Below are 26,080 nucleotides of genomic sequence, written 5' to 3'. Positions count from 1 at the left end.
TGTGTAAATGAGAATGTGTGTGTGTGTGTGTGTGAGTGAGTGAGAATGCGTGTGTTTGTATGTGAGTGTGCTTGGTTGTGTGTGTGCGTGCCTGTGTGTGTGACTGTGTGTGTGTGTGTGCGTGTCTGTGTGTGTGTGTGTGTGTGTGGGGGGGGGTGTGTGTGTGTGTGTGTGTGTGTGTGTGTGTGTGTGTGTGTGTGTGCGTGTGTGTGTGTGTAAATCAACTTGTGTTTGAGAAGTTAAACATGAACAGATTCTAAAATATTTATACACAACACGAGTGAAACATTCATGAAGCTTCATGAAACAGCAGCTGAGGTTTCATGATACAGTGTCTAAAGGCCACTAGATGTCACTATAAGTGTATGATACTGTGTCGTGAAACCTCAACCCTCGACTCTTGACTGTGGCAGTGAAGTTCCGTGAACCTCAAATCAAACAAAAACACATAATTTACTTCATGAAGTACAGAACATTAATTTGTAATGTATTAGTAATTCAATATTGTATACTAACTAAACTAGTTACCGAGTTAGTAACTTGATTAAGTTTCTATCACTGCAGACTCGCAGCAGGAAACACCAGCTGAAGATTTATTTAAAATGTGTTTATGTGTCTCATCGTTTCACTTCTGGTCCCTGAAGACCTCGAGGTCACTGGACTCTGGTTGTGGTTCTGGGTGAGTTTCATGAGGAGCAGGTGCTGCTTTGCAAGAGTCGGAGTCAGAGTCAAAGTCATGGTTCAAGTCAGAGTCATGGTTCGAGTCAGAGTCAGAGTCAGGGTCAGGGTTCAAGTCAGAGTCAGAGTCAGAGTCAGAGTCAATGTCACGGTCAGGGTCAGGGTCAGGGTCAGGGTCAGGGTCAGGGTCCGAGTCAGAGTCAGGGTCAGGGTTCAAGACAGAGTCAGAGTCAATGTCACGGTCAGAGTCAGAGTCAGGGTCAAAGTCAGAGTCAGGGTCAGGGTCAGGGGTCAGGAGTCAGGGTCAGGGTCAGGGTCAGGAGTCAGGGTCAGGGTCAGGGTCAGGGTCAGAGTCAGGGTCAGGGTCAGGAGTCAGGGTCAGGGTCAGGGTCAGAGTCAGAGTCAGAGTCAGGGTCAGGGTCAGGGTCAGGGTCAGAGTCAGGAGTCAGGAGTCAGGGTCAGGGTCAGAGTCAGAGTCAGAGTCAGAGTCAGAGTCAGAGTCAGGGTCAGGAGTCAGAGTCAGAGTCAGGGTCAGGGTCAGGGTCAGAGTCAGAGTCAGAGTCAGAGTCAGAGTCAGAGTCAGGGTCAGGGTCAGGGTCAGGGTCAGAGTCAGAGTCAGAGTCAGGGTCAGGGTCAGGGTCAGGGTCAGGAGTCAGAGTCAGAGTCAGGGTCAGGGTCAGAGTCAGGGTCAGGGTCAGAGTCAGAGTCAGAGTCAGAGTCAGGGTCAGGGTCAGGAGTCAGAGTCAGGGTCAGGGTCAGGAGTCAGAGTCAGGGTCAGGAGTCAGGGTCAGGGTCAGGGTCAGAGTCAGGGTCAGGGTCAGGAGTCAGAGTCAGGGTCAGGGTCAGGGTCAGGGTCAGAGTCAGGGTCAGGGTCAGGGTCAGGAGTCAGGGTCAGGAGTCAGGAGTCAGAGTCAGGGTCAGGGTCAGAGTCAGAGTCAGAGTCAGAGTCAGAGTCAGGGTCAGGGTCAGGGTCAGAGTCAGAGTCAGTTTTCTTGGATGTTTTAAGCAAAAGAGAAAAAAAGACTCAAAATCTTCTTTTTTTTCAATAAACCTCAACAGAAATGATTCGATGTTATTCTCGGTCATGTGACCCATGTTTGTCCAATGAAACCCTTTGACCTTTAGAAGCGTCTTTTGTCCTCGTTCGCTCCAGTCAGCGGCTCTGGATCAAAGAACCATCAGGTCCAGTCGCACGTTAGTAAGAGAAGAAAAATGTAGTTTGGATGAAACAAATTCATTCTAAGAACGAGTTTCACTAACTTACTAACTTACTACATTAAAACTAACAAACAAAACCTTTTTTTTAACCAACATGTGTTTTTTCTTTGAATCAAATTAAACTTTAGTTTTTAACTTTTTCTAATCTGATCTTGATAAACAAAGTGTTACGAGGTGGTAAACGTCAGCTGTTATTGACCAGCTTAGCTAGTAAGTTTACCATTAAGTTAAGAAATTATATTTATTTCACAGGTGGAGAAAATAACCTAATTTTCAACAGCTTTGTTTATTTTGTTGAAACTTTAGCTCGGATTGTCTCCCGATATCCTGTTAGCCACTAGCTTAGTTAGCTGGTATAGCATTTCAGTTTCATTATCATGTGTGTTACGGGTTTAATTTAATATTTTAACGACTGCAGCTAAAACCGTTGTTGACGAGCTAAGCTAGCAAGTTTAAAAAAACAGTTTATCTTTGCGTCAAATAAAAGTTGTTAAAAGATAAACATTTAACAGTTTAAGTTTTAATCTTTGTGTTACGGGGTGTTCAATTTCATTTCACAATGAATAGCGCCAACTGCAGATGGCGCTGTTATCGACTAGCTAAGCTAGCTCGTAAACCGTCAAGTTAAAAACTGCTTTAACTTCTGCTAAAAAACAAACTCAATTTTAAGAGTTTTATTGTCAATAGTTGTGTTACGGGGTGCTACGTTTCACTTCAGAATGACTGCCGTTAAAGCTGTTATTGACGAGCTACATTAGCATCATTCAGTATTTAAATTATCTTTACTTTTATTTACAAAAACTACTATTTTGTGTTACGGGGTGCTCAACTTCTCGTGATGACTTCAGATAACATTGTTATCGCCTAGCTACGCTAGCTGGTTTACCATTAAGTTTAAACCTGCCTTAACGTCCGCTAAAAATAATAATAAAAAATATATATATTTTTAAGCGTTTAAGTATTTATTGTTGTGTTACGTGGTGGTACTTTTCACCTGAAAATGACTAGTTAAAGCAGTTATTGACGAGCTAAGCTAGCAAGTTTATCATTCAAGTTTACAAATTATCTTTACTTCAAATGACAGTAGTAAAACTATAAAATTTACAAATTGAACAGTTTCAGTATTTATTGTTGTATTATTATATACATATATTATATATAAATATTATATTTGTTGTTGTACGTGATGGTACATTTCACATGAAAATGACTAGTTAAAGCAGTTATTGACCAGCTAAGCTAGCAAGTATATCATTCAAATTTACAAATGATCTTTACTTCAGTCGTTAATAAAACAAAAAACACAATTTTACACTTTCATTATTCATGTTACGGGGTGCTAGCGTTTCGTTTAGACCCAATTTAGCAAAAACTAAAAAAAAGCTCGGATTGAAGAAACTTTGAAACTTGAGACCTCGGCTCCTGTAAAGGTTGGAGTGATGTCACCAGCTGCCTTTAACTTATAAAAACAGTGTCTTTGTAACGGCGAGACCACGTGGAGGCAGAGCTGCTGAAGGTTTCGTCTCCACACGCGTGTTAATCGAATGTGTAAATTCATAGTTTCCTGCGTCCACACGTTTACTGGCTCGTGAACTTTTCATCACGTCGTTGCACTTCTGGGTGGTTTGAGACTCGGAGTCAGAGACAGTGGTTCTCATTTGACAAGATTTGAATGAGTTCAGGAAGTTGAAACCTCCTTTAAAATGGTCCAATTCAATCAATTGTACATTTAAAGGTTGTGTTAAAAAAAAACTAATTAAAATTACTTTTACATTTGTTTTGTTGAATAATTGTGTTTGTATGGCAATAATTCAAAAGCACATTTTATAGATTCAATTTTTTTTTAATTCTTAGCTTTATACAGTATATAAAATGTTAGTATAAAAATATAAATCAGTCTTTCGATGTAAAAGAAATATATACATTAAATAATTGGTTAAAAACAATAAATTAATGCTTTAAAAAGAAATAAACCATTTCAAATGTTAAAACGTTTAAATTAAAAAAAACTTTTGCGTTTGGTATTGAAATTCCAATAATTAAAAATTTAAATTTCTAAATTCAATATTTAATTCCTATCCTTATAAGCCTATACAATGTTAGTATAAAAACATATTAAAACTTATTTAAAAATACTGGATTTAATTTGTTAAAAACAATTAAAAAACAACATTTCTAATTAACTTTTTTTTTTTAATGGTTAAATCATTCTAGAAACAGGTTGAATTTTTTTTAAATACTAAAATATTGAATAATTTAAAATAAATATGAAATATTTATACATCTTAATGACATTGTAATTTAGACTTTGAATAAAATAAAACAAATACTGAATTAAAATATATACACTTTCTAATTGAATTTAATAATTTGTACACTCAATTTATTTTAATTATTTTAAAATATATTTAATTCAACCTCTCAATAGACGAGAGAAATCAGTAAAAACACTGTAGTTTCCACCTGACCCAGGTATTCCCAAGAGACGATGTTCAACGACATGAAAATGTATTTAAAAAAAAAAGAAACGTTACAGAAACAATGCATTCTTTAAATCTTTATTTTTTTTTTAAGCACATTTTTTCCTGATGTACAAGTACTTTCTTCCCTTCAAAGGAAACTCTCAAGTGAGGTAAAAGTGCTGAAGATGAAATAGCAATGATTGTCAGAACCAAAGCCGACAAGAAGCGTCGCGTCAACTATTCCACAAAGAAAAAAAAGGGAAAAAAAGTCACTTGTTTTTTTGTTTCTTTTTAACTTCCACAGGCATTCCTTCATACACACATGCAAATAAACACACACACGAACGTAAACACAATCTGCCGCAAAGAAGAAAAAAAAAAGGACTCTTCCCGTAGAAGAGCCACGACTTTCCTAGTAGAGGAAAACTTCCTTCTCCGATGCTCTCCCTTCTCCGAACGGAAGGAAAAACAAAAACTATATCTGAGCATTTGAAGGGGGGGGGGGGCACCTCCCTACATGGACCCAGAGAAAAAGAAGGGATGAGAAGGAGGAGAGAAGCAGCAGGATAATAACACTGACAACTTTACAGCAGAACCAACAGAAAGGGGAAAAAAAACTCTGCACTTCATCCTTATAAATAAAGTTAATACAAACGTCCCTGACACAGGAAGTGATGTAGGAACCATCATCACAGGCACGTGGTTTCAGTCAGGAAGGAAAAAAAAGTGATACAGGTTCACATCCAAGATGGCGTCACTTTTTTTTTTTTTTTTTTTTTCTTACTTTAAATAACCGACTCGAGAGATGAACGATCACATGACGAGCCAAAAAACACCCGACAAGGCAGGAACACTTTTTTTCTGAAAAAACAAATACCATGTGTTCAAATGAGACCCCCCCCCCCCCCCGAAAATCATGTGAAATCCCTGAGAGTCGGATCAACTCCCTCAACTACTGACAATGTTCTGACCCAGACCCGGCCTGAGAAGGCGGGTCAGAGACCGACGCCGGAAGATTTTTTAGACGACAGGACGGGAGGGAAACTAACTGGGAAAAGAGAGTCCAGTAGATGAAAAATAGTGATTAAATAAAATCTTATTTTAACTTAAAATACACCAATAATTCCCTTCTGATTTGAAATAAAACTTTTTAAAAAGGTGACTCGCTTTTCCCCAGAAAAAAAGCGGCGTCAGGTGTTGCTGGTTTGACTCCGGAGGGCAAGCGTGGCACCCTGGAGCAGAGCCAGTACACGGCGCCCCCGAAAAGCACCGGGCGTGACCTGGAGTGGGTGTAAACCGGCCGTCCATAGATAACAGGCTGCCCCGGGTTATCACACATAACCAGCAGCAGCAGCAGCAGCAGCTGTCACGGTCTGAGAGTGAAGTCGCCTGAACAGCCAATATTAGTTCTGGCTGCAAATAGAAAGTCAAAGGTTCGGAGGAAACGAAGGGGGACGGGGGGGGCAGTCAGTGGTCTCACGATGCCCTCACAAGGGATTTGTGACCCAGTGTTCCTAGAAGTGACCAGGTTCAAGCACATGTAGGGCGACAGACCCTCCTCCCGGGGAAGTATAAAAAATAAAAAAAAGGGGGTAATTATAGTCCGTTGCTGCGTCAGAGGAGGATCCCGTTTCAAGCCGGGCCACGAGGGCTTTAAAGGGCAAACGGGACCCCCACGTTTGAAGGGACAGGAAGTCGTCAACCAACGTTACTCTCAAGGCCTGAAGCCAATAGGTCGACCTTGACCCGTCGTCACACGAATGACCCACGTGGACTCGGGAGCTAAAAGCAGCAGCGAGGTACTTCAGGGGCCAAGAATCCTGACTCTGGGACCTGAGCGGACTGGGAAGTGCAGGCGAGAGCCAACCAATGAGGGTGTTTGGGAGGGGGGGGTGTCCGGGGGGGGGGGTCCGGGGGCTCACCCTGCACTGAGGTTCACAGTGAGAAAAAAAAAAATCTGTTGCATCATTTAGAAAAAGGCACTTCTGGCACAGATGACCCCGTGAGTATTTCAAGATCAGTGAACCACCCTCCCGTCATAACCCCGGTGCTACGATTTTTTTTTTTTTTTTGGCAATGACCCTTTAACCTTTATCTTCTTTATACCCATTTTAAATATTTTTTCCTTCTTTCTTTTCACATTTTTTTTTAAATATATATAATAGAAGAAAAACAAAGTCTGACATTTCTTTTCTCCAAAATTCATGGGGGGGTGAAAACCAAAAGATTTCGTCACAAAAGTTCAAAAAGAGTAACAAAAAGAAAAAAGTCAACACTTAAAATATATCACTTTCAAATGGACACGTCTGTAGATAAGGAATGAGAAAAGGATTCCAAAGCAAAACACTTCATAGAATCACTTGTGCCTGAAGAGGAACGCGGCGGCGTCGCCACAATCATCATTTTTGGGAGTTTTTCGTCTTTTTTTTTCTCTTTTTTATTCCTTTTTTTCTTCTTCTCCAAAAATAGACAATCCCCGTCACACGCCCGTCAGTTGCACGGCAGCCACGTGGGAATGTTCTGATTGGCCACGTAGTAGTTGCTGAAGTTGTGGTCCCTGACGTACGGCGCCGGCTGGTAGTAGCACGTGACCGAGGAGGCGTCCGGGATGGCGTTCTGCTCCGCCAGGACCCGGAAGGCCATCAGGGACAGGAGGTGGAGGGTCTGCCGGCGCTCGTGGCCCATGAGGCACACCGTGCTCTCGTTCACCACCCGCCGCAGGATGATGAGGTAGTCGTACTTGCTGGTCTCCTCGCCCACGAAGTGGCTCTGCAGGTAGGCCTCGATCTTGCGCTGCTGCACGCCGATGTCGGGGAAGTCTATGAAAAAGCGCGAGCACATGTAGCGCTCCAGGGCCTTGAACTCCTCCTCGTTGGCGGGCTGAAAGTCCCGCACCAGGAGGTTGCAGTACTTCAGGAGACCCCCGCCCCGGATCTCCTCCGGGCGCTTCGTGGCGATCAGCTTGTCCCTCAGGTGCCCGAGCGCCATCCCAAAGTCCCCGTACACGCTCTCGCCGGTCACGGTGGGGTGGAAGGTCGCCGACATGGGCGTCTCCGCCAGGTCGTAGAAGGACAACATGGAGTCCAGGACGATCTGGAACGAGTCCACGCTGAACTCGAACTGCCGCCGGATCTTGTCCACGAACTTCAGCTCCACGTTGCGGCCGTTGTTGTTGGAGAGCGAGATGAGGCTCCAGCGGTCCTGCTCCGTGTTGACCTTCACCAGCTTCTGGACGTACGCCTCCCTCAGGGTCATGGGAGTGATCTTCTCCTTGTTCACGCCGTCGGGCAGGAAGTCCAGCAGGGTGCCCAGCACGACGTCTTTTATGTGCTTGAACTCCTTGTCGTGAGGCAGGTCCACCCTGAAGATGACGTCCAGGTCCTTGTAGCTCCAGCCGATGTCCTGCACCAGCACGTGGCTCGCCGTGGAGCCGTTGAGACGGACGTCCTTGACCGCGATGCCGCTCAGCTCCAGGCGGGAGCGCACTCGGGCCACAATGTCTTTCAGGCGCACCTCCAGCGTGGGGAAGTTCCCGCGGCCGTGCACCGGGACCGCCTCGGTGAGGACTTCGTTCAGGCGGCTCACCTGCTCCCAGGACAGGACGCTGTTGGCGCTACCTTGGAGCTCCGCGTGTTCCATCTTCTCGCCGAGTTTAAGAGTCACTGCGGTCGACAAGAGGATCAGTCAGTCGAGTAGATGTTATCAAATGAACAGATTATTTAGGAGTAAATTCTTGTCAATTCAGGAGGAACAAAGTTTTCAGAGTATGAGAAAATATGGATACATTTAAATGTATTCTTTGAAAACACACTTTAGTTTGATCAGTTAGTTTAGGGGGTAAATGCAAATAACGCGAGATTAAATTAATTGAAATTTTTATTTACAATTAATATGAAAATATACACCGCATTTGTTCATTTTGTGTTGCAATTCAACTTTCGGCCTCCAGATGGCAGAACCAGCTAAAGGAACAGCGAGATCCCGGCGATGACTGAGCACGAGAGGATATGCAAATATTCATGGCCTTTATTCACTTTTGTGTCATTAAAATTCTGGCCGCTAGATGGCGGCAGTTGCTATGTCCTCCGCAGCTAAAAGAACAATGAGATCCGGGCAATGACTGAGGACGAGAGGATACAGTGAGTCCAGCAGCTTTTAAAGCTGATGTTTGGACATATTTTGGTTTATTAACAAATTAAAGCAGTTACGACTTCGTCAAGAGTCATGTGGTCTGTAAATTCTGCAAAACCAGAGTGAAGTACTCAATACTACACATATACTTGTTACTACAGTACAACTATACATTTTATTGTTGACCTTGTATCGTGATAAGCATCATATCTCCAGACTTGACGATACACAGTGCTACTTAGGATTAGATCTCCTAAGTCTCTCCAGTAGAAATCATTAACGCACTAATGTTATCTGATCCCGACGACAAAATATTTCCGACATAAAAGTACAGTCCATTAGCTCCGCCCCCCACTGACTGCAGTAACCGAGTTAATATCAGATTACACCAGCAGGACAAATACAAAAGTATACTTTATTTTTGGATCCATTCAAAGACTTGACGCCAAATTGAGTTTGAAATTGTTGCTCAAACGTCACTTAAACTGTCTCAGTTCTGCTTTTTTTATTTATTTAAATCACACGTTTCACAGTTTACATTTATCCCTTTAAAAAAATAAATAAAAAACACATTTAGGATTCAAACTTTGACTTTCCAAGGAAAATATAGATACTTTATTAGAGACAGGTTTGGTCAATAAAAGCAACATTAACTTTTTTAAATGAGAAAGAAATCAATACAAAAACCATTTTAAAACAATTTAACTAGAAAGAATGGTCCAGATGACAAGTTATTCAACAGCTTTGAAAACACGTTGACCTTCAGATAATCTGGATCCTATCATTGCACTCGTGGAAGTTCATACAATCATTGTGTCAACTTGACTTTTGGAAAATTTAAAACTAGATTAAGACGCAACTCATTCTTTTTTTTTTTAAATTATTCTTTTTTTTAATCTAGTTTTCTTAACGTATAAAAGTCAATGCAAAACGTAACTTTAACATAAATATACAATTGTGTAGCGTTTGATTTGTGTTTTTTTTTTTAAATAGTTGTGTCGTCATAAATTGACAGTTTAACGCCATAAAACTTAACCGTATGTTTGCGACATTAAACATTTAACGCCAAATTTTGAATCTTCACGTCAAGTGCGTAAAGTTACTTGCGTAAGTATCTAATCACGTGCCATTTTTAGAAAAGTAAAACTTTTAAAACATTTTTAAAATACTTTAAACTTTTAACTTCAACTTTTTAACTTTATAAAATTTAACTTTTTTTAAAACTATTTAACTTTATAAATAAAATATATATTTCTAGAACACGCGGTAGGAACCAGCTGTATTGATGATATTTTTAAATAATATATTTATTAATTTAAAAAAAAAGGTGAAAAGAGTCGCAGGTGAGTTCGATCAATAATCAGAAAAAAAATGTTCCGGTTCCGAAGTTTTTCACTTTATTTTTTTTTTCACTTTTTCCAAACACGGAGCGAGTCAGAAAAACCATTACTAAGCACTTTCTCTGCCCGGCATGACTGGACATGCTAACGCTAGCGTCACCTCCAGAGGTGAAGTTTGCACATTAAAAACCATAATAATTGTGGATTTTAAACGTCAATAATAATCGCAGTTTTTTAAAAAAAAAAAGCGGATTAAACCAGTTTTTTTTCCTCGAGTATTAGGAAGTTTTTAACGTGTTCGTGAGGAGCGTGAGGAAGGAAATACGTACGTCCTGGAGAGTCGTGGTCCTGGTGGTGAGGAGCGAGAAGAAGAAGAAGAAGAAACAGAAGAAGAAGAAGTTAAAGAAGTTCGTCTGAAGCTACAACGATCCTCCTCACATGGACTGACGAGCCTCGAACCTGCTGCTGCACTAACCGCGCAGGCCACGCCCCCTTTATGGGGCCGCACCACCCACCCGGAAGTGCGTGCGCGTGGAAACACCCGGATGAAAAAAAAAACCGTTAAACGATTCATTTATAAAAAAAGACAAACGTTGATGTTTTTTTTTTGTTTTTGCTTCATAAACTGTGACGCAGTTGAAACCGGAACAGGCGGACGTGGAGACGTCATAGTGAAGTTTGGAGCGTCATCGTCAGACGTGGTGGATCAATGCGACGATCTGATTGGTCCGTTGAGGTTTCTGTTGCCGTGGTAACCAGGAGCGTCTCGAAGCGGATGACGTCGAGTTTCATTTTTTTTTTTAACGGTTTCATTTTCCGTTATTTTTATCCATGATTTCAGTTTAAACCTTTGATGGAAACTAGAAAAAAATTGTTTAATGAAAATTGGATTCATTCAGGTTTTTTTATGAAAAGTGAAGAAAAGTCTGTAAGTTGCGTCAAACCGGAAGCACGTTTACGTATTTATTTATATATATATATATTTATATTTTTTACAATATACGTATCGTGATAATTATAATTGTTCTATGACTTGGTTATACATTCTTTAAAAATTAGAATAAAATGTGAAAATAAATAATGATTAATACTGAAAACATGAAAAATATACTACGAAGAATTTTAAATAATATTATTTAGGTTAAAATATATACATTGTATTTGAAATTTGACATCAGAGAAACACGAGAAGTTTTTAAAACATTTTTAATCATTATAATCACAATAGGAAACGTTTATTGTCAAAAACATTTTCATAAAATAAACCAATAAATACAATAAATAAACCCAAAATGTTGAAAAGAATAAAGATACAGAAGCAGAGTTTAAGTTATTACCAGTGGAGTGAATTATCCATCATTTAATTTTCACCTAATTTGAATTAAATACATTTCAAATGCTAAAAAATTAAACAAAACAAATGTAGGTCAACAAGATTAGGTGAGAATGAGCTGCTTGGCAGAGGTCTGCGCTCTCTGAGAGAATAGACACTTTACTTTTTCACCGAATCACAAAAATAAAACTACGTTTCCAGACGTAAAAATCATGGATCATGAGTGAAGGAAAACAGTCAGTGTGTCGTCCATCTTTGATGACATCACGACCATCTGAAGATGACTCACCGAACATCTCAGGAGCTTCTTTCCTTCCACGCAGTCATTTCTCCTGAGTTTTCGGCAACGATCCGTGAAAACTCACTCAAGACGCGACAGCTGCAGCCACGGCTCAGTGATGTCATCGCGACAAATCTGGATCTTTCTTCTTCTTCTTCTTCTTCTTCTCCACGAAGCAGAACCTTCTGAGCTGCAGATGTTTCTGATCCACAGACGTGTTTTCAGGTTCGAACCGACAAGGGTTTTTTTTTTTTTCTTCCACTTCAAGCGTCAGATCGTTTGCTTGAGAAAACACTCGCGGTTGATTTACTCAGATGGTTGTTTGCTCGACTCCCCGAGGACCAGACATTAAAATGCACTTTTTATGACCTAACATTCAAAACCTGAACCGTAAAGAGTTTTATCACCTTTTTTAAATAAAGTATTTTGAAACTATTTTCACGAGGAATAAAAAAACGCTTTTTCTCTAATATCCTAAAACAAAAGATGTGTTAGCATTAGCTTAGCTTAGCTTAGCGTAGTGTTGCTAAACGACAATATTTCGCAACTTCTTGTTTGATTGTGTAAGTAAGTAAGTAAGTAAGTAATATTTATTTATATAGCGCTTTTCCAGACCAGGGTCACAAAGCGCTTAAACAATCAAAACAATACTCAAAAAAGTACATACTTTAAAGGTCAAGATAATACTGAGAACAACACAGGAGTTCGAGAAATTCAGGGAAAAGCCTGAACAAATAGAAACGTCTTAAGATATTTCTTAAAGGAGTCAGTAGTGTCATAGTTTTTGTTTTGTTTGCTGATCCATGTCGAGTCAAACTACACACTTTGTTCAGCTCACATGAAAAATACTTGATCTTTTTTCAAATTGTTTCCATTTAAACACAAAAAGATAAATTAAATAAGTCACAAATGATGATATTGATGTGTTGAGAACTGAAATTTCATTTTAAAATGTGGATCTTTTAAATAAACAAATATTGCAGTGCATTGTGGGAGGTTGAGTAGAGTCATAAATTACAAACTCCAGGAGAGTATTTAACGGGACATGAATGGTCATGTTGTAGGGCCAGAGGTGGCCCGCGGGACATGACTTTAAATTGTTTTACTAATAGAAAAAAATACTATATACTTTTTTTTTTGTTTTAAGAAGATTTCTGCATAAACTGATTTTAACTTAAATTTTATTTAGAATATATATATATATATATACATCTTTTAATGTATTTTTCAAATGTATATGTTGAAGAAAAGTAACTTTAAATTAAAAATATCACTGTTGACATCGTTACAAACATTTTTAAAATAATATATTGACAAAAATATCGTTAGTAATTGTCAATGTTAAAAATCACTATCGATGCCTGAATAATAAATAACTTTATAATTATATTATTTCAGTTTTTGATTTTTTGAATTTGTTTAAACTATTTACGTTTGTCCACTGTATCCTCTCGTCCTCAGTCATCTTTGGTATCTTTTTGTTCCTTTAGCTGTGGAGGACGTAATGACTGCTGCCATCTAGCTGTCAGAGGTTTAATTGCAACAGAAAAATGAACAAAAACCAAGAATATTCTCATGTAAATAAAAAAAAAATGGAATTATTTTATTTCATCACTGTAAACCATAAAATAATAGAAACCTAAATACTGCCGTATATATTCGTCATATTGATATATTTTTTAACAGCCATACATGGGAACGAAAATGTTGTTAAAATTTGTAAAAAAGTGTCAGGTTTGATGAATAATTAGTTGAACATTATTATTATACCGTTCGTTGTCCAATCATTCAAAACCCTCGAGATAAGAGAAAAAAAAAACACTTGTAAATACATGAAAATAAACTTTTATGACTCATTCTCTGATGCGTCGCTGGTTAATCGAACACGGCCTCCAAGCGACGACTGGTCAAACACTGACTCACCCGTTAACCTTGTTAGTCACAACAGTTCAAACATGACGAGTCAACAGGTAAACAGACGAAGACTCGCAGCTACAGTCGCACAACTGACGTCAGGAGGCGACAACATGAAAGTTTTGTTTCTTATCTGGTTCTTTAGTTTCTGTCACAGTGGTGTGTGACGTGTGTGTGTGTGTGTGTGTGTGTGTGTGTGTGTGTGTGTGTGTGTGTGTGTGTGTGTGTGTGTGTGTGTGTGTGTGTGTGTGTGAGTGTGTGTGGGGGGGGGGGGAGACCCACAGTCGTGTCCTGACGTTCCTGCCATGTAAGGAAACTAGACCAGAAAAAGGGGAAATCCACGCCTTCCGGGTTATGAGTGTTATTTGATTTGTGTGTTTGTGTAACGTTGTGTGTACATCACCAACAAGAAGGATGATAACACATGTCCTGAAAAAAATCTGGAATATTCCTGCTTTAAAATGTATTTATTTAAACATAAATATTTTATAAATTTAAAATTAAAATACATTTAAAAAACAACCCAAGATTATATTTATATTTACACACGAAGGTAATGAAGGTGAAAAAAGTAAATAACGCCTTTAAAAGCGATAAATCAACATTTTCTTTTAGTTATAGACAAAAATGTTTGTTCATTTTAATGTAGCGACTGGAGCTCAGTTGTCTTCTTCTTCATCTTCGTCCAAAAAGACACTTAAAAACATCCAAATACCTTCAAACTGCTCGTCTGTGACTCTTGTATTGAAACTTCAACATGAGAAATTGTTCCAGAAAAATAAAATAATTCTATATTTTACACTTGTTTGTAGCAGAAGATCCGAGGATATCATCTCCAAGTGTCTCCACATGTTTTACTCAAGACACTGGGATTCTTCTGAAGGGAGAATGACAATTTGGCCATGACTGAGGACGAGAGGATACAGTGACTCCAGCAGCTTTTAAAGTTGATGTTTGGACATATTTTGGTTTGAAAACAAATGAAAGCAGTTACGACTTCGTCAAGAGTCATGTGGTCTGTAAATACTACAACACCAAAGTACTGGACAATACTACACATATATCCTTGTTACTACACTATCACAACACCCTAGAGTCAAGTACTGGACAATACTACACATATATACTTGTTACTACACTATCACAACACCAGAGTCAAGTACTGGACAATACTACACATATATATACTCGTTACTACACTATCACAACACCAGAGTCAAGTACTGGACAATACTACACATATATATACTCGTTACTACACTATCACAACACCAGAGTCAAGTACTGGACAATACTACACATATATATACTCGTTACTACACTATCACAACACCAGAGTTAAGTACTGGACAATACTACACATATATATACTCGTTACTACACTTTCACAACACCAGAGTCAAGTACTGGACAATACTACACATATATACTTGTTACTACACTATCACAACACCAGAGTCAAGTACTGGACAATACTACACATATATATACTCGTTACTACACTATCACAACACCAGAGTCAAGTACTCGACAATACTACACATATATACTTAATACTACAGTATCACTATATATTGTATCCTTGACACTGTATCGCGATATGTATTGTATGGAGGGATTGGTGACAACAAACAAGTTTACACCACTATGTGAAGTATATATTTTCTCCCCCGTATAATTCTTCAACAAGAAAACTGTGCTGCTGAAAACTGTGTATTGTTTTTGATTGTTGAAGTACTTTGTGACCCTGGTCTAGAAAGATATTTACAAATAACCTTTACTTACTTATTTAGATGTTTTTGGAAAAAAGGGGAAATCCACGCCTTCCGGGTTATGAGTGTTATTTGATTTGTGTGTTTGTGTAACGATGTGTGTACATCACCAACAAGAAGAATGATAACACATGTCCTGAAAATAATCTTTAAACGTTTAAAATGTAAACAAGCAAAGGTTATATTTTTATTTACACACGAAGGTAATGAAGGTGAAAAAAGTCCCAACAAGTAAATAACGCCTTTAAAAGCGATAAATCAACATTTTCTTTTAGTTATAGACAGACAAAAGTTTGTTCATTTTAATGTAGCAACTGGAGCTCAGTTGTCTTCGTCTTCATCTTCGTCCAAAAAGACACTTAAAAACATCAAAATACCTTCAAACTGCTCGTCTGTGACTCTTGTGTTGAAACTTCAACATGAGAAATTGTTCCGGAAAAATAAAATAATTCTATATTTTACACTCGTTTGTAGCAGAAGATCCGAGGATATCATCTCCAAGTGTCTCCACATGTTTTACTCAAGACACTGGGATTCTTCTGAAGGGAGAATGAAAATTTGGCCGTGACTGAGGACAAGAGGATACAGTGACTCCAGCAGCTTTTAAAGTTGATGTTTGGACATATTTTGGTTTGAAAACAAATGAAAGCAGTTACGACTTCGTCAAGAGTCATGTGGTCTGTAAATACTACAACACCAGAGTCAAGTACTGGACAATACTACACATATATACTTGTTACTACACTATCACAACACCAGAGTCAAGTACTGGACAATACTACACATATATACTTGTTACTAAACTATCACAACTCCAGAGTCAAGTACTGGACAATACTACACATATATACTTGTTACTAAACTACCACAACTCCAGAGTCAAGTACTGGACAATACTACACATATATACTTGTTACTATTACAACACCAGAGTCAAGTACTTGACAATACTACACATATATACTTGTTACTACACTATCACAACACCAGAGTCAAGTACTGGACAATACTACACATATTTACTTGTTACTACACTATCACAACACCAAAGTCAAGTACTGGACAATAGTACACATATATACTTGTTACTAAACTATCACAACTCCAGAGTCAAGTACTGGACAATACTACACATATATCCTTGTTACTACAATATCACAACACCAGAGTCAAGTACTGGACAATACTACGCATATTTATATATATATATATATACTTAATATTACAGTATCACTATATATTGTATCCTTGACACTGTATCGCGATATGTATGGTATGGAGGGATTGGTGACAATAAACGTGCTTTATCTTAACTTTCTTGAGACTCCTGTGTTTGTCTTATGTGTCTTGATCTTTAAAAGTATATATTTCAACTGTGTATTGTTTTTGATTGTTGAAGTACTTTGTAACCCTGGTCTAGAAATATCTTTACAAATAACCTTTACTTACTTATTTAGATGTTTTTTGATCAGGGTTACGACTGAGAAACGGGGAAAAGAAACACAAGTATTAACAAACAACACACTCAGCTTCAAACTGTACATGTTGAAGGTTTGTTTATTTTCCTCCACGATGACATCTGACCAGGATTTAAAGTAAAAACATGTTCACGATTGAACCGGAGAAGCAAAAAAACAAGCTTTATAGCAGCACATGTGCAGGACACCAGTGAGTTGAAACAAACGATTTAAGGAAATGAAAGACAGTTTAGTTTCTAAAGTCTTTGTTTCACCAGAAGTTACTCGAGGCTTCGTTTTGATGACGTTTCTGTGTTCGTGACGAATACAGTGTCGTCGAGAATCAACCGTCGTTGACCAACAAGACGAGACCAACGTGTCGTCAGCAGAGAATCAATGTTTCAAGACACCGGGGGTGAAAACAAAGAGAATAATCAGTTAAATACTTGAATTAATGGAGTTATTTATATAGAAAACACAAGTTATCGACGCCACGACGAGCGCTTTATCATATTTGTCGACTTAAACTCAAGAGTTTCAACCGAGACGAGGCTGGACTTCGCTTCGAGTCGTGAGATTAAGTTCAGTTTACGAGTCAAAATCAACACAAGAGCGAACGTCGCGATAAAAACATGAAAAAAATCAATTATGTTTCGTAGCATCAACGCTTTTCTAAAAACTTTTAAACAGACAATTTCGTTTTCTGACTTTCTAAAGAGAAAAGTGTGATTATTTTGTATGTCTTGAATCGTATTTTATTGATTTATTCTTTTGACATTTGTTTTATTTATCTCAGAGTATTTTATTCTATGTTCTTAAATATCAATGAATAATTGTGAGGAAAAAAAATCTTTAGATAGAAAAGAACCTCTTTAAATGCAAAACAAACTTTTTATGAAAATATCCCGAGTCAAATAAATAATAAATAAAAATGAATTAAAAGTCAAAGAACTAAAGTTAATTTCTCAAAAACTGAAAACTTTTCTTCCGTCTGTTAAAAAAAACTTGTTTTGTTGTTGAACTGGTTGAAGATAAAGTCCCTTAAAATGTTCTTCTTAAATTAAATGAGGTTTTATTGTAGAAAAGTTCAAACACCAGAGCTTTGATCAGTGAACTTTAAAGTTAACGACCATCAAAGTAAAAAGTCTGACAAATAAATGACGTTTAATGACGATTTATCATCGAACCCGAGATAAAATCTGGTGGTTTTGAGGCAGAAATATTTGAAGGTCATGAGTTTTTCTTCTTGCGTGTCTCGGGTCAGAATGATTCGACAAACAGTGAGAAAGTTACGCAATGTTTTCCTGTTGAGGATTAAAACCTCATTGCGTGTGTGTGTGTGTGTGTGTGTGTGTGTGTGTGTGTGTGTGTGTGTGTGTGTGTGTTCGTCCACCTGCTGCTGTGACTCACTCGCTGAAAACTCGCATTAAAAGCTTCAGTGTCTTCGTTTATGTATCGAACGATCATTTCTTCACAGAAACCACTGATCCCAGAGCTTCCATGATGTTTCCGTGGCAACGGCAACACAAACATTGACAGTTTGATATGATCGTGTTAAGAAGCGATGGATGGATGGATGGATGGATGGATGGATGGATGGATGGATGGACGGACGCTTTCTTCCTTACTTCCTTCAACTCTCCTGACATATGTAGTAATGTTGGATGGATGGATGGATCCTTCCTTCCTTTAACTCTCCTGACATATGTAGTAATGTTGGATGGATGGATGGATCCTTCCTTCTTTCAACTCTCCTGACATATGTAGTAATGTTGGATGGATGGATGGATGGATGGATCCTTCCTTCTTTCAACTCTCCTGACATATGTAGTAATGTTGGATGGATGGATGGATGGATGGATCCTTCCTTCCTTTAACTCTCCTGACATATGTAGTAATGTTGGATGGATGGATGGATCCTTCCTTCTTTCAACTCTCCTGACATATGTAGTAATGTTGGATGGATGGATGGATGGATGGATCCTTCCTTCCTTCAACTCTCCTGACATATGTAGTAATGTTGGATGGATGGATGGATGGATCCTTCCTTCCTTCAACTCTCCTGACATATGTAGTAATGTTGGATGGATGGATGGATGGATCCTTCCTTCTTTCATTCCTTCAACTATCCTGACATATGTAGTAATGTTGGATGGATGGATCCTTCCTTCCTTCAACTATCCTGACATATGTAGTAATGTTGGATGGATGGATCCTTCCTTCCTTCAACTCTCCTGACATATGTAGTAATGTTGGATGGATGGATGGATGGATCCTTCCTTCTTTCAACTCTCCTGACATATGTAGTAATGTTGGATGGATGGATGGATGGATCCTTCCTTCTTTCATTCCTTCAACTATCCTGACATATGTAGTAATGTTGGATGGATGGATCCTTCCTTCCTTCCTTCCTTCAACTCTCCTGACATATGTAGTAATGTTGGATGGATGGATGGATGGATCCTTCCTTCAACTCTCCTGACATATGTAGTAATGTTGGATGGATGGATGGATGGATCCTTCCTTCTTTCCTTCCTTCCTTCAACTCTCCTGACATATGCAGTAATGTTGGATGGATGGATGGATGGATCCTTCCTTCTTTCCTTCCTTCCTCCAACTCTCCTGACATATGCAGTAATGTTGGATGGATGGATGGATGGATCCTTCCTTCTTTCAACTCTCCTGACATATGCAGTAATGTTGGATGGATGGATGGATGGATCCTTCCTTCTTTCCTTCCTTCCTCCAACTCTCCTGACATATGCAGTAATGTTGGATGGATGGATGGATGGATCCTTCCTTCTTTCCTTCCTTCCTTCAACTCTCCTGACATTTGCAGTAATGTTGGATGGATGGATGGATCCTTCCTTCTTTCATTCCTTCAACTCTCCTGACATATGTAGTAATGATGGATGGATGGATCCTTCCTTCTTTCTTTCCTTCCTTCCTTCCTTCCTTCAACTCTCCTGACATATGCAGTAATGATGGATGGATGGATCCTTCCTTCTTTCCTTCCTTCCTTCCTTCCTTCCTTCAACTCTCCTGACATATGCAGTAATGATGGATGGATGGATCCTTCCTTCTTTCATTCCTTCAACTCTCCTGACATATGCAGTAATGATGGATGGATGGATCCTTCCTTCTTTCCTTCCTTCCTTCCTTCCTTCAACTATCCTGACATATACAGTAATGATGGATGGATCCTTCCTTCCTTCATGTCTCAGTGAATCACCTGCAGGCCCAGCACACAACTTTACCTTCTTTTTATTATAAATATTAATTAAAAATGACTTTAGAACTGAAAAAAACAAAACCTCTCGTCCATATAAAGAACCTTCAAGAGTTGCTGGAGTCGTGTGAACATGTGAGGAACAAGAAAGTTAGGAATGAAGATCCAGGTTCAAAGAAAAGTAGATGAAGACCCTGATCAGGAAATAATGGACCGAAAATGAAGAACCTTCAGAGATTGAACTGCTCAAGAAAATGTACATTTTGGTTTTTTTAATTGTTGTTTTCATGCATTTGTAACTCTTGAAAAGTACCTTCTATTTATCTAGTACTACTAAGTTAGTAACTAACTGGTTAAAAAACTGAAACAGAGAGAAGATGTTCATCGTTGAATCATCGTTGAATCATCGTTGAATCACAGTCTTTGACAGTCGAGATGTCGAGAATAAAAATCACGCTGAAAACGTTCCAGCATTTTTTTCATCGGGAGCAATAAGTCGATCCGGGAAGGATTCCAATCGTCCTATAGGAAGATCTCAGCGATCTGTGGAAGACACATGGAGTCTCTCGGGAGCGACACGTGAGATTCTCTCAGCTCCGGTTACTCTCTTGGCGCGAGAGGTTCGCCAGGAACGTTATGAGTCGACGACGCTGCAGCGTTTACTCCAGAGATGTGAGTCACAGGCTCCGGTGTCGGAATCTATAGTAAGAGATCCAGCGTCTCGTTTTAACTTTAGAGGGTTTTGACTTTAGAAATAAAGTTTCAACACAAACAAACCATCCTTGACGTAAAAATAATTCAAAATCTAAATTCTGTTCATTAGGATCCGAAAGTACTTTCAGCTCAGGAACATTTTCTCTCCTGACACATGTAGTAGATGTTCTCCAAGACGCAGTAACTTCTCATCATGACCATGTTTTGAACTTATTACTTTATAAAGTTGCTCTGAAATCTGGGCGAACAAGAGGTTACAAGAGTCCATTGAGACGTAATAATGGCTTCACTCCTCCTTCAGCCAGCTGTAATCACCCCCGCTTTGTTTATACAACGAGTCCCTCGGAGGCGGATACTTGCAGGATCGATGACGCGCGGTGACAAACCTCCATGTTTTACACTTATTACTTTATAAAGTTGCTCTGAAATCTGGGCGAACGAGAGGTTACGAGAGTCCATTATGACGTAATCATGGCTACACTCCTCCAGCTGTAATCACGCCCCCGCTTTGTTTATACAACGAGTCCCTCGAGAGGCGGAGACTTCCGGGATTGATGACGCGCGGTGACAAACCTCCATGTTTTCCACTTATTACTTTATAAAGTTGCTCTGAAATCTGGGCGAACAAGAGGTTACCAGAGTACATTATGACGTTATAATGGCTTCACACCTCCTTCAGCCAGCTGTAATCACCCCCCGCTTTGTTTATACAACGAGTCCCTCGGAGGCGGATACTTGCAGGATGGATGACGCGCAGTGACAAACCTCCATGTTTTACACTTATTACTTTATAAAGTTGCTCTGAAATCTGGGCGAACGAGTGGTTACGAGTCCATTATGACGTAATAATGGCTTCACTCCTCCAGCTGTAATCACGCCCCCGCTTTGTTTATACAACGAGTCCCTCGAGAGGCGGAGACTTCCGGGATTGATGACGCGCGGTGACAAACCTCCATGTTTTCCACTTATTACTTTATAAAGTTGCTCTGAAATCTGGGCGAAGGAGAGGTTACGAGAGTCCATTAAGACGTAATAATGGCTTCACACCTCCTTCAGCCAGCTGTAATCACCCCCCGCTTTGTTTATACAACGAGTCCCTCGGAGGCGGATACTTGCAGGATCGATGACGCGCGGTGACAAACCTCCATGTTTTACACTTATTACTTTATAAAGTTGCTCTGAAATCTGGGCGAAGGAGAGGTTACGAGAGTCCATTATGACGTAATCATGGCTTCACTCCTCCAGCTGTAATCACGCCCCCGCTTTGTTTATACAGAGTCCCTCTGAGGCGGAGACTTCCGGGATTGATGACGCGCGGTGACAAACCTCCATGTTTTCCACTTATTACTTTATAAAGTTGCTCTGAAATCTGGGCGAACAAGAGGTTACGAGAGTCCATTATGACGCAATCATGGATTCACTCCTCCTTCAGCCAGTTGTAATCACGCTCGCTTTGTTTATACAAAGAGTCCCTCTGAGGCAGAGACTTCCGGGATTGATGACGCGCGACAACAAACCCTCATGCTCGACCAATCACAGCAGGGTGGGCGTGGCTTTGGTCAACAAGATCACAAATCAACATGTAAAAGCTTTTTGTAACATCTTTATTGAATTTGTGTTTTTGGACTTTTAAACATATTTACAGATACTTTCATTTTCGAGTTAAGTAAAAATACAAATACAGAACACTCAGGTTTTTTCCAAAATCATCGTCGCCCACGACGACGACGACTGGTCGGCGGCTCGCGGACGCCTCTCGCTGGAGGAGACGAGGAGGGGAACGAGGTCATGAGGAGGTTAGGTTCATGGAGGGCGAGGGGGCGTGTCTTAATGGATGAAGAGGATGTTGAAGAAACTAGTTTTAATTCATCCAGAAAAAAGTCAAGAGTGAAAAAACAACATGTTTAATATCATTTATATACATTTTATTTAAATACAAATCATTGAAAAATCAAGTCAGAAATAAGTCATGTCTGAAGTAAAACCAGTAAAGAATTATAATAAAACAAAAACTCACTCGTCATTTTTCTGGATGAACTGAAACTTAAACTAAAGTTTAATAAAATAAATAAACGTGAATTTAACTTATATATCAAAAACTTCTTCACACGTTCGATTCAAGAATCTTAAAGATAACGACCTCATCATGTTGTGCAACAATTTGAATAGGAAAAAATTTAAAATACGTAGAAAATACACTCCAATATTTGGCTCTCTGGACTCGAAAGTTTAGTTAAAAATACACCAAAAAATGACTGTACGATCCTTTAAAATGTCACGTATATATAAGTATTTATTTACGCATATTTTTTTCTAACCGTTTTATTTTTTAAATCTGGTGACACGACTCGACCATCGTTGGCAACTCGTGTTTCTACTTTAAGAGTATTTGGCAACAAAGTTCTCTCAAACCGAGAGGCGACTCCGGGGGAACGAGCTCTCGAAAACCAGATGGAGAGCAAGGTTCCGAAATCTGCTGGGAACAGAGAACGATGCGTCGGGGATTTTAAAGATAAGTTAATAATGGTTTAAGAATTTAAATGAAACCAGATCAAACACGATACTGCCTGGATTTTTAGAACGAAAGACGTCTCCAAAAATCTACTTTAATGGGAAGAATATTATGGAATTACGTCATTGAGTTTCGGGATTTTCACGTTTAAGATTCATTTCTGATACAACGTGACGCACGGAGTAAAGATTTGCAACGACGAACTGTGGCGACACCGGATGGAGACGTTAATCTCGGCGTCATCGCGTTTCAACACAAACTGTAAGAATTAATCCGGAGCCTCGTGAGTCACGTGATTCGGGCGGAGCCGAGAACATCTTGATTCATGTGGGTTTGTGGCTCATTTTTAAAGATATTCAGGAAACTTTTCTTAAGACTTAAGAGAAGGAGGGTTTAAGGCCTTGGTTTTTGTTGGATATTAAAAGGTTTTAAGACATTATGGAAAACCCTGTTATAGGTTCAAATGACTGGAACATGTTTATTTTGTGACTAAATATTTGACTGACATGTTTCTTTGATCAAACGTCTCGTTTATCAATTGTGTCGAGAGCAGCAACGATCGATCAAATAACTTCATAGACTCAAACAAACTTCTCAAAAGTTTGTTCAAATGGACAAAATCTAACAAATTTAAAAAGACTTTTCAAAAGACGCCAGTGGCTCCTGACAATATTTATATCTAAATCTATACATTTTTCTAAATCAAGTGTCGTGGAAATAGGATTTTTGTATCAGGAAGTCTTTGTTTGATTGTTCAGGGACGAGAAAAAGTCAGAAATGTGACAGAAAATAAAAGTCGAATTTGTTTAAGTGTCTAATTTTAACCTTAAACATTTGGGATTTTTGGCTGGTTTGACACGATTTGCTCAAGATTGTTAGTTTAAAAAAAAAGAAAAAAAAGATTTGAGCACAAACCCAACGTTACTGTCAGATTTAAGTAATTTTAAGATTTTAAAAGGAATTAAATTGAGTTTAAATCTGTCAAATCTCCTCTTTTGATCACGTTAAAAAACTATTAATATCATTATTCACAGTTTCTTGTCTTGGAAATACACACAAACATGTTATAATTTTAAATAAAGATCATTCTACAGTGGGAAAGGTCGGGGTCAGTTAATTCTAGTCAATTTAAAAAACATAATTTACACATTTAAAAAAAAAAAAAATCACATTATAAGGCCCTTTAATGATATCAGATCCTCTACACTCCACACTTGTATCTGTAAATAAAAACTAATTTGATCAACTCATCCGCTGCGTGACATTTAAAAAGACTGCGATGACTGTGATTCAAACTGAAATGTGAACCAAAAACATTTCCAAAGTGATATGAACGCATGCAGAGAAGATGTGGCACATATGAATGTCATTTATTCAGCTTCCAACAGAACATCCTGCTCGTCAATCCTCTCTTACAAAGTGCACAAACAAATATTTCACAGCAGAGGTTTTCGAACCACCACACGCTCACGACATGGTGCTTAAAAAAAAAAGAAAAATCATGATGAAACAGGTGTCGATCAAAAGCTGGAGGGATGGGCTTGATAAAAAAAAGAAAGAGGGAAGGTGGAGGTGGGAGATGTAGCAGCAGATTCGACGGAGAAGATGTCGACTGCTCTTCTACGTCCACTGGTCCACGTTGATGGAGGGTCCGGTCGTCACACGACAAGACCCTCCTCTGATATGAGTATTAAAATTCATCTGATGAAGGGGCTTCAGGTGCAAAGAGGAAGGAGGGGCTTTTCGATTCAACCCCGTGTCCGTCCCCCCCGACATGATTCCGCCCGGTAGATAAACGACAGCGACGAGGACCCCAAAGAAAGAACTCACCTGTCGGGTCTGAAAACAAATGTTCCTCCTCGAGAGACTTTCAGTCGCTCCAGAGGAAACTGTTTGGTCGGAGAGAAATTATGGCAAAGAAATGAAACGGAGTCTCCGGTTCGGTCCGAGCTCCTGATGAAGAGGAGGAGACGATGAAGGTGTTCCCCTCTGGGGGGTCAGGGGGCGAGGGGTTGGACTCTCTGGATCTGCTGGATCTGTGCAGTCTGGCAGCAGCAGCCAGGAGCTCAGAGTGAGATTATCCAGTGCTGGTTTGTGTTTTTTTTAAATGTCCGTGAGAGGGGGGGGTGGGGGGGGGAGTCAGCGGGTCGTGAGCGCCCCCTGGAGGAGGAGGGGGGTCTCGGTCGAGTCTACCGCTGAGCGGGTTCGCTGCCGGGCAGCGTGATGTTGCCCAGGTGCAGGACGGGGAGCGGGTGAGCCTCCGTGTTGAAGACCCAGCTCTCGAACGGCATCAGGTCGTCGCTGGAGAACAACAGGTAAAGATACCTGACGGGGGAGGATGAGGGGGAGGATGAGGGGGAGGAGGTCGAGGGAGGAGGGAGGATCGAGGCGGGAGTGAAAACAAAAGTGTTTTGGTGAATAAATCTCAATAGTTTTAACGAAAAGTTGCCTTTAATTTAGATCCGCTCGCTGGAAAAAAACTAAAAACTGTTTCTTTTTCAATTAATTGATAGACAAAGAGCGAACGGATATTAAAACGTCATTAATAACAATATATATTTATTTCTGTTCGTCTAACTTTGTACGACATCTGAGGCGAAAATCCTTTTACAAACATGTTTCTCAGAGATTCCGGTTGAAGTTTAACGTAGAATTACAACAAGAAAACACATTTAAACGCACTCGGATGCATTCGTTTAAATTTGCGAAAATAAAATGGATCAAATCAAAGCTTTTTATTCACAATAACCTGACAATGTTATCTTAAATTTATCATAACTTGTTAATTTAACGCTTATAATACACAAGCAAGTGCAGTAAATATTCACTTTCTCCCAAATAAGTGGCACAATGAGATGCGTTTGCATCAGGCGGCCAGCAGGGGGAAGCACAGTGTTGTGGGTTATTAGTAACAAACCTATAATTCAGAAGTTAAACTAAAATAATGTGTTAAAACTGTGACGTTTGGTCCAGTAATTACGTTATATATTATGTTAATTCAATAAAAGTCAAGTTCAAACAAGCTTTTATATTAGCGTGT

General features: G+C 39.3%; 2 protein-coding genes across 2 annotated transcripts in view; both read right to left on the bottom strand.

Annotated features, from left to right (window-relative positions):
* Positions 1-4,440: 4,440 nt before the first annotated feature.
* On the bottom strand, positions 4,441-10,263 carry tent5c (terminal nucleotidyltransferase 5C). The gene is made up of 2 exons (XM_087804304.1): positions 10,159-10,263; positions 4,441-8,020 (listed from the first exon to the last, which is right to left on the bottom strand). The coding sequence occupies exon 2, from the start codon at positions 7,995-7,997 to the stop codon at positions 6,849-6,851; it is 1,149 nt and encodes a 382-aa protein (XP_087660430.1). The 5' UTR covers positions 7,998-8,020; positions 10,159-10,263; the 3' UTR covers positions 4,441-6,848.
* Positions 10,264-24,391: 14,128 nt separating this feature from the next.
* man1a2 (mannosidase, alpha, class 1A, member 2) overlaps positions 24,392-26,080 on the bottom strand; it is a 78,506-nt gene continuing 76,817 nt past the window's right edge. Inside the window, exon 14 of the mRNA XM_087803905.1 lies at positions 24,392-25,365. Within this exon, the coding sequence (XP_087660031.1) occupies positions 25,230-25,365 (136 nt within the window). The 3' untranslated portion in view covers positions 24,392-25,229. The remainder of the gene's footprint in view (positions 25,366-26,080) is intronic.

The sequence above is a fragment of the Callionymus lyra genome, chromosome 12 (assembly GCF_982586985.1).
Source record: "Callionymus lyra chromosome 12, fCalLyr1.hap1.1, whole genome shotgun sequence".
NCBI lineage: Eukaryota > Metazoa > Chordata > Actinopteri > Syngnathiformes > Callionymidae > Callionymus > Callionymus lyra.
The sequence above is the reverse complement of the archived record's forward strand: the minus strand, read 5'-3'. Positions and strand labels throughout refer to the sequence as shown.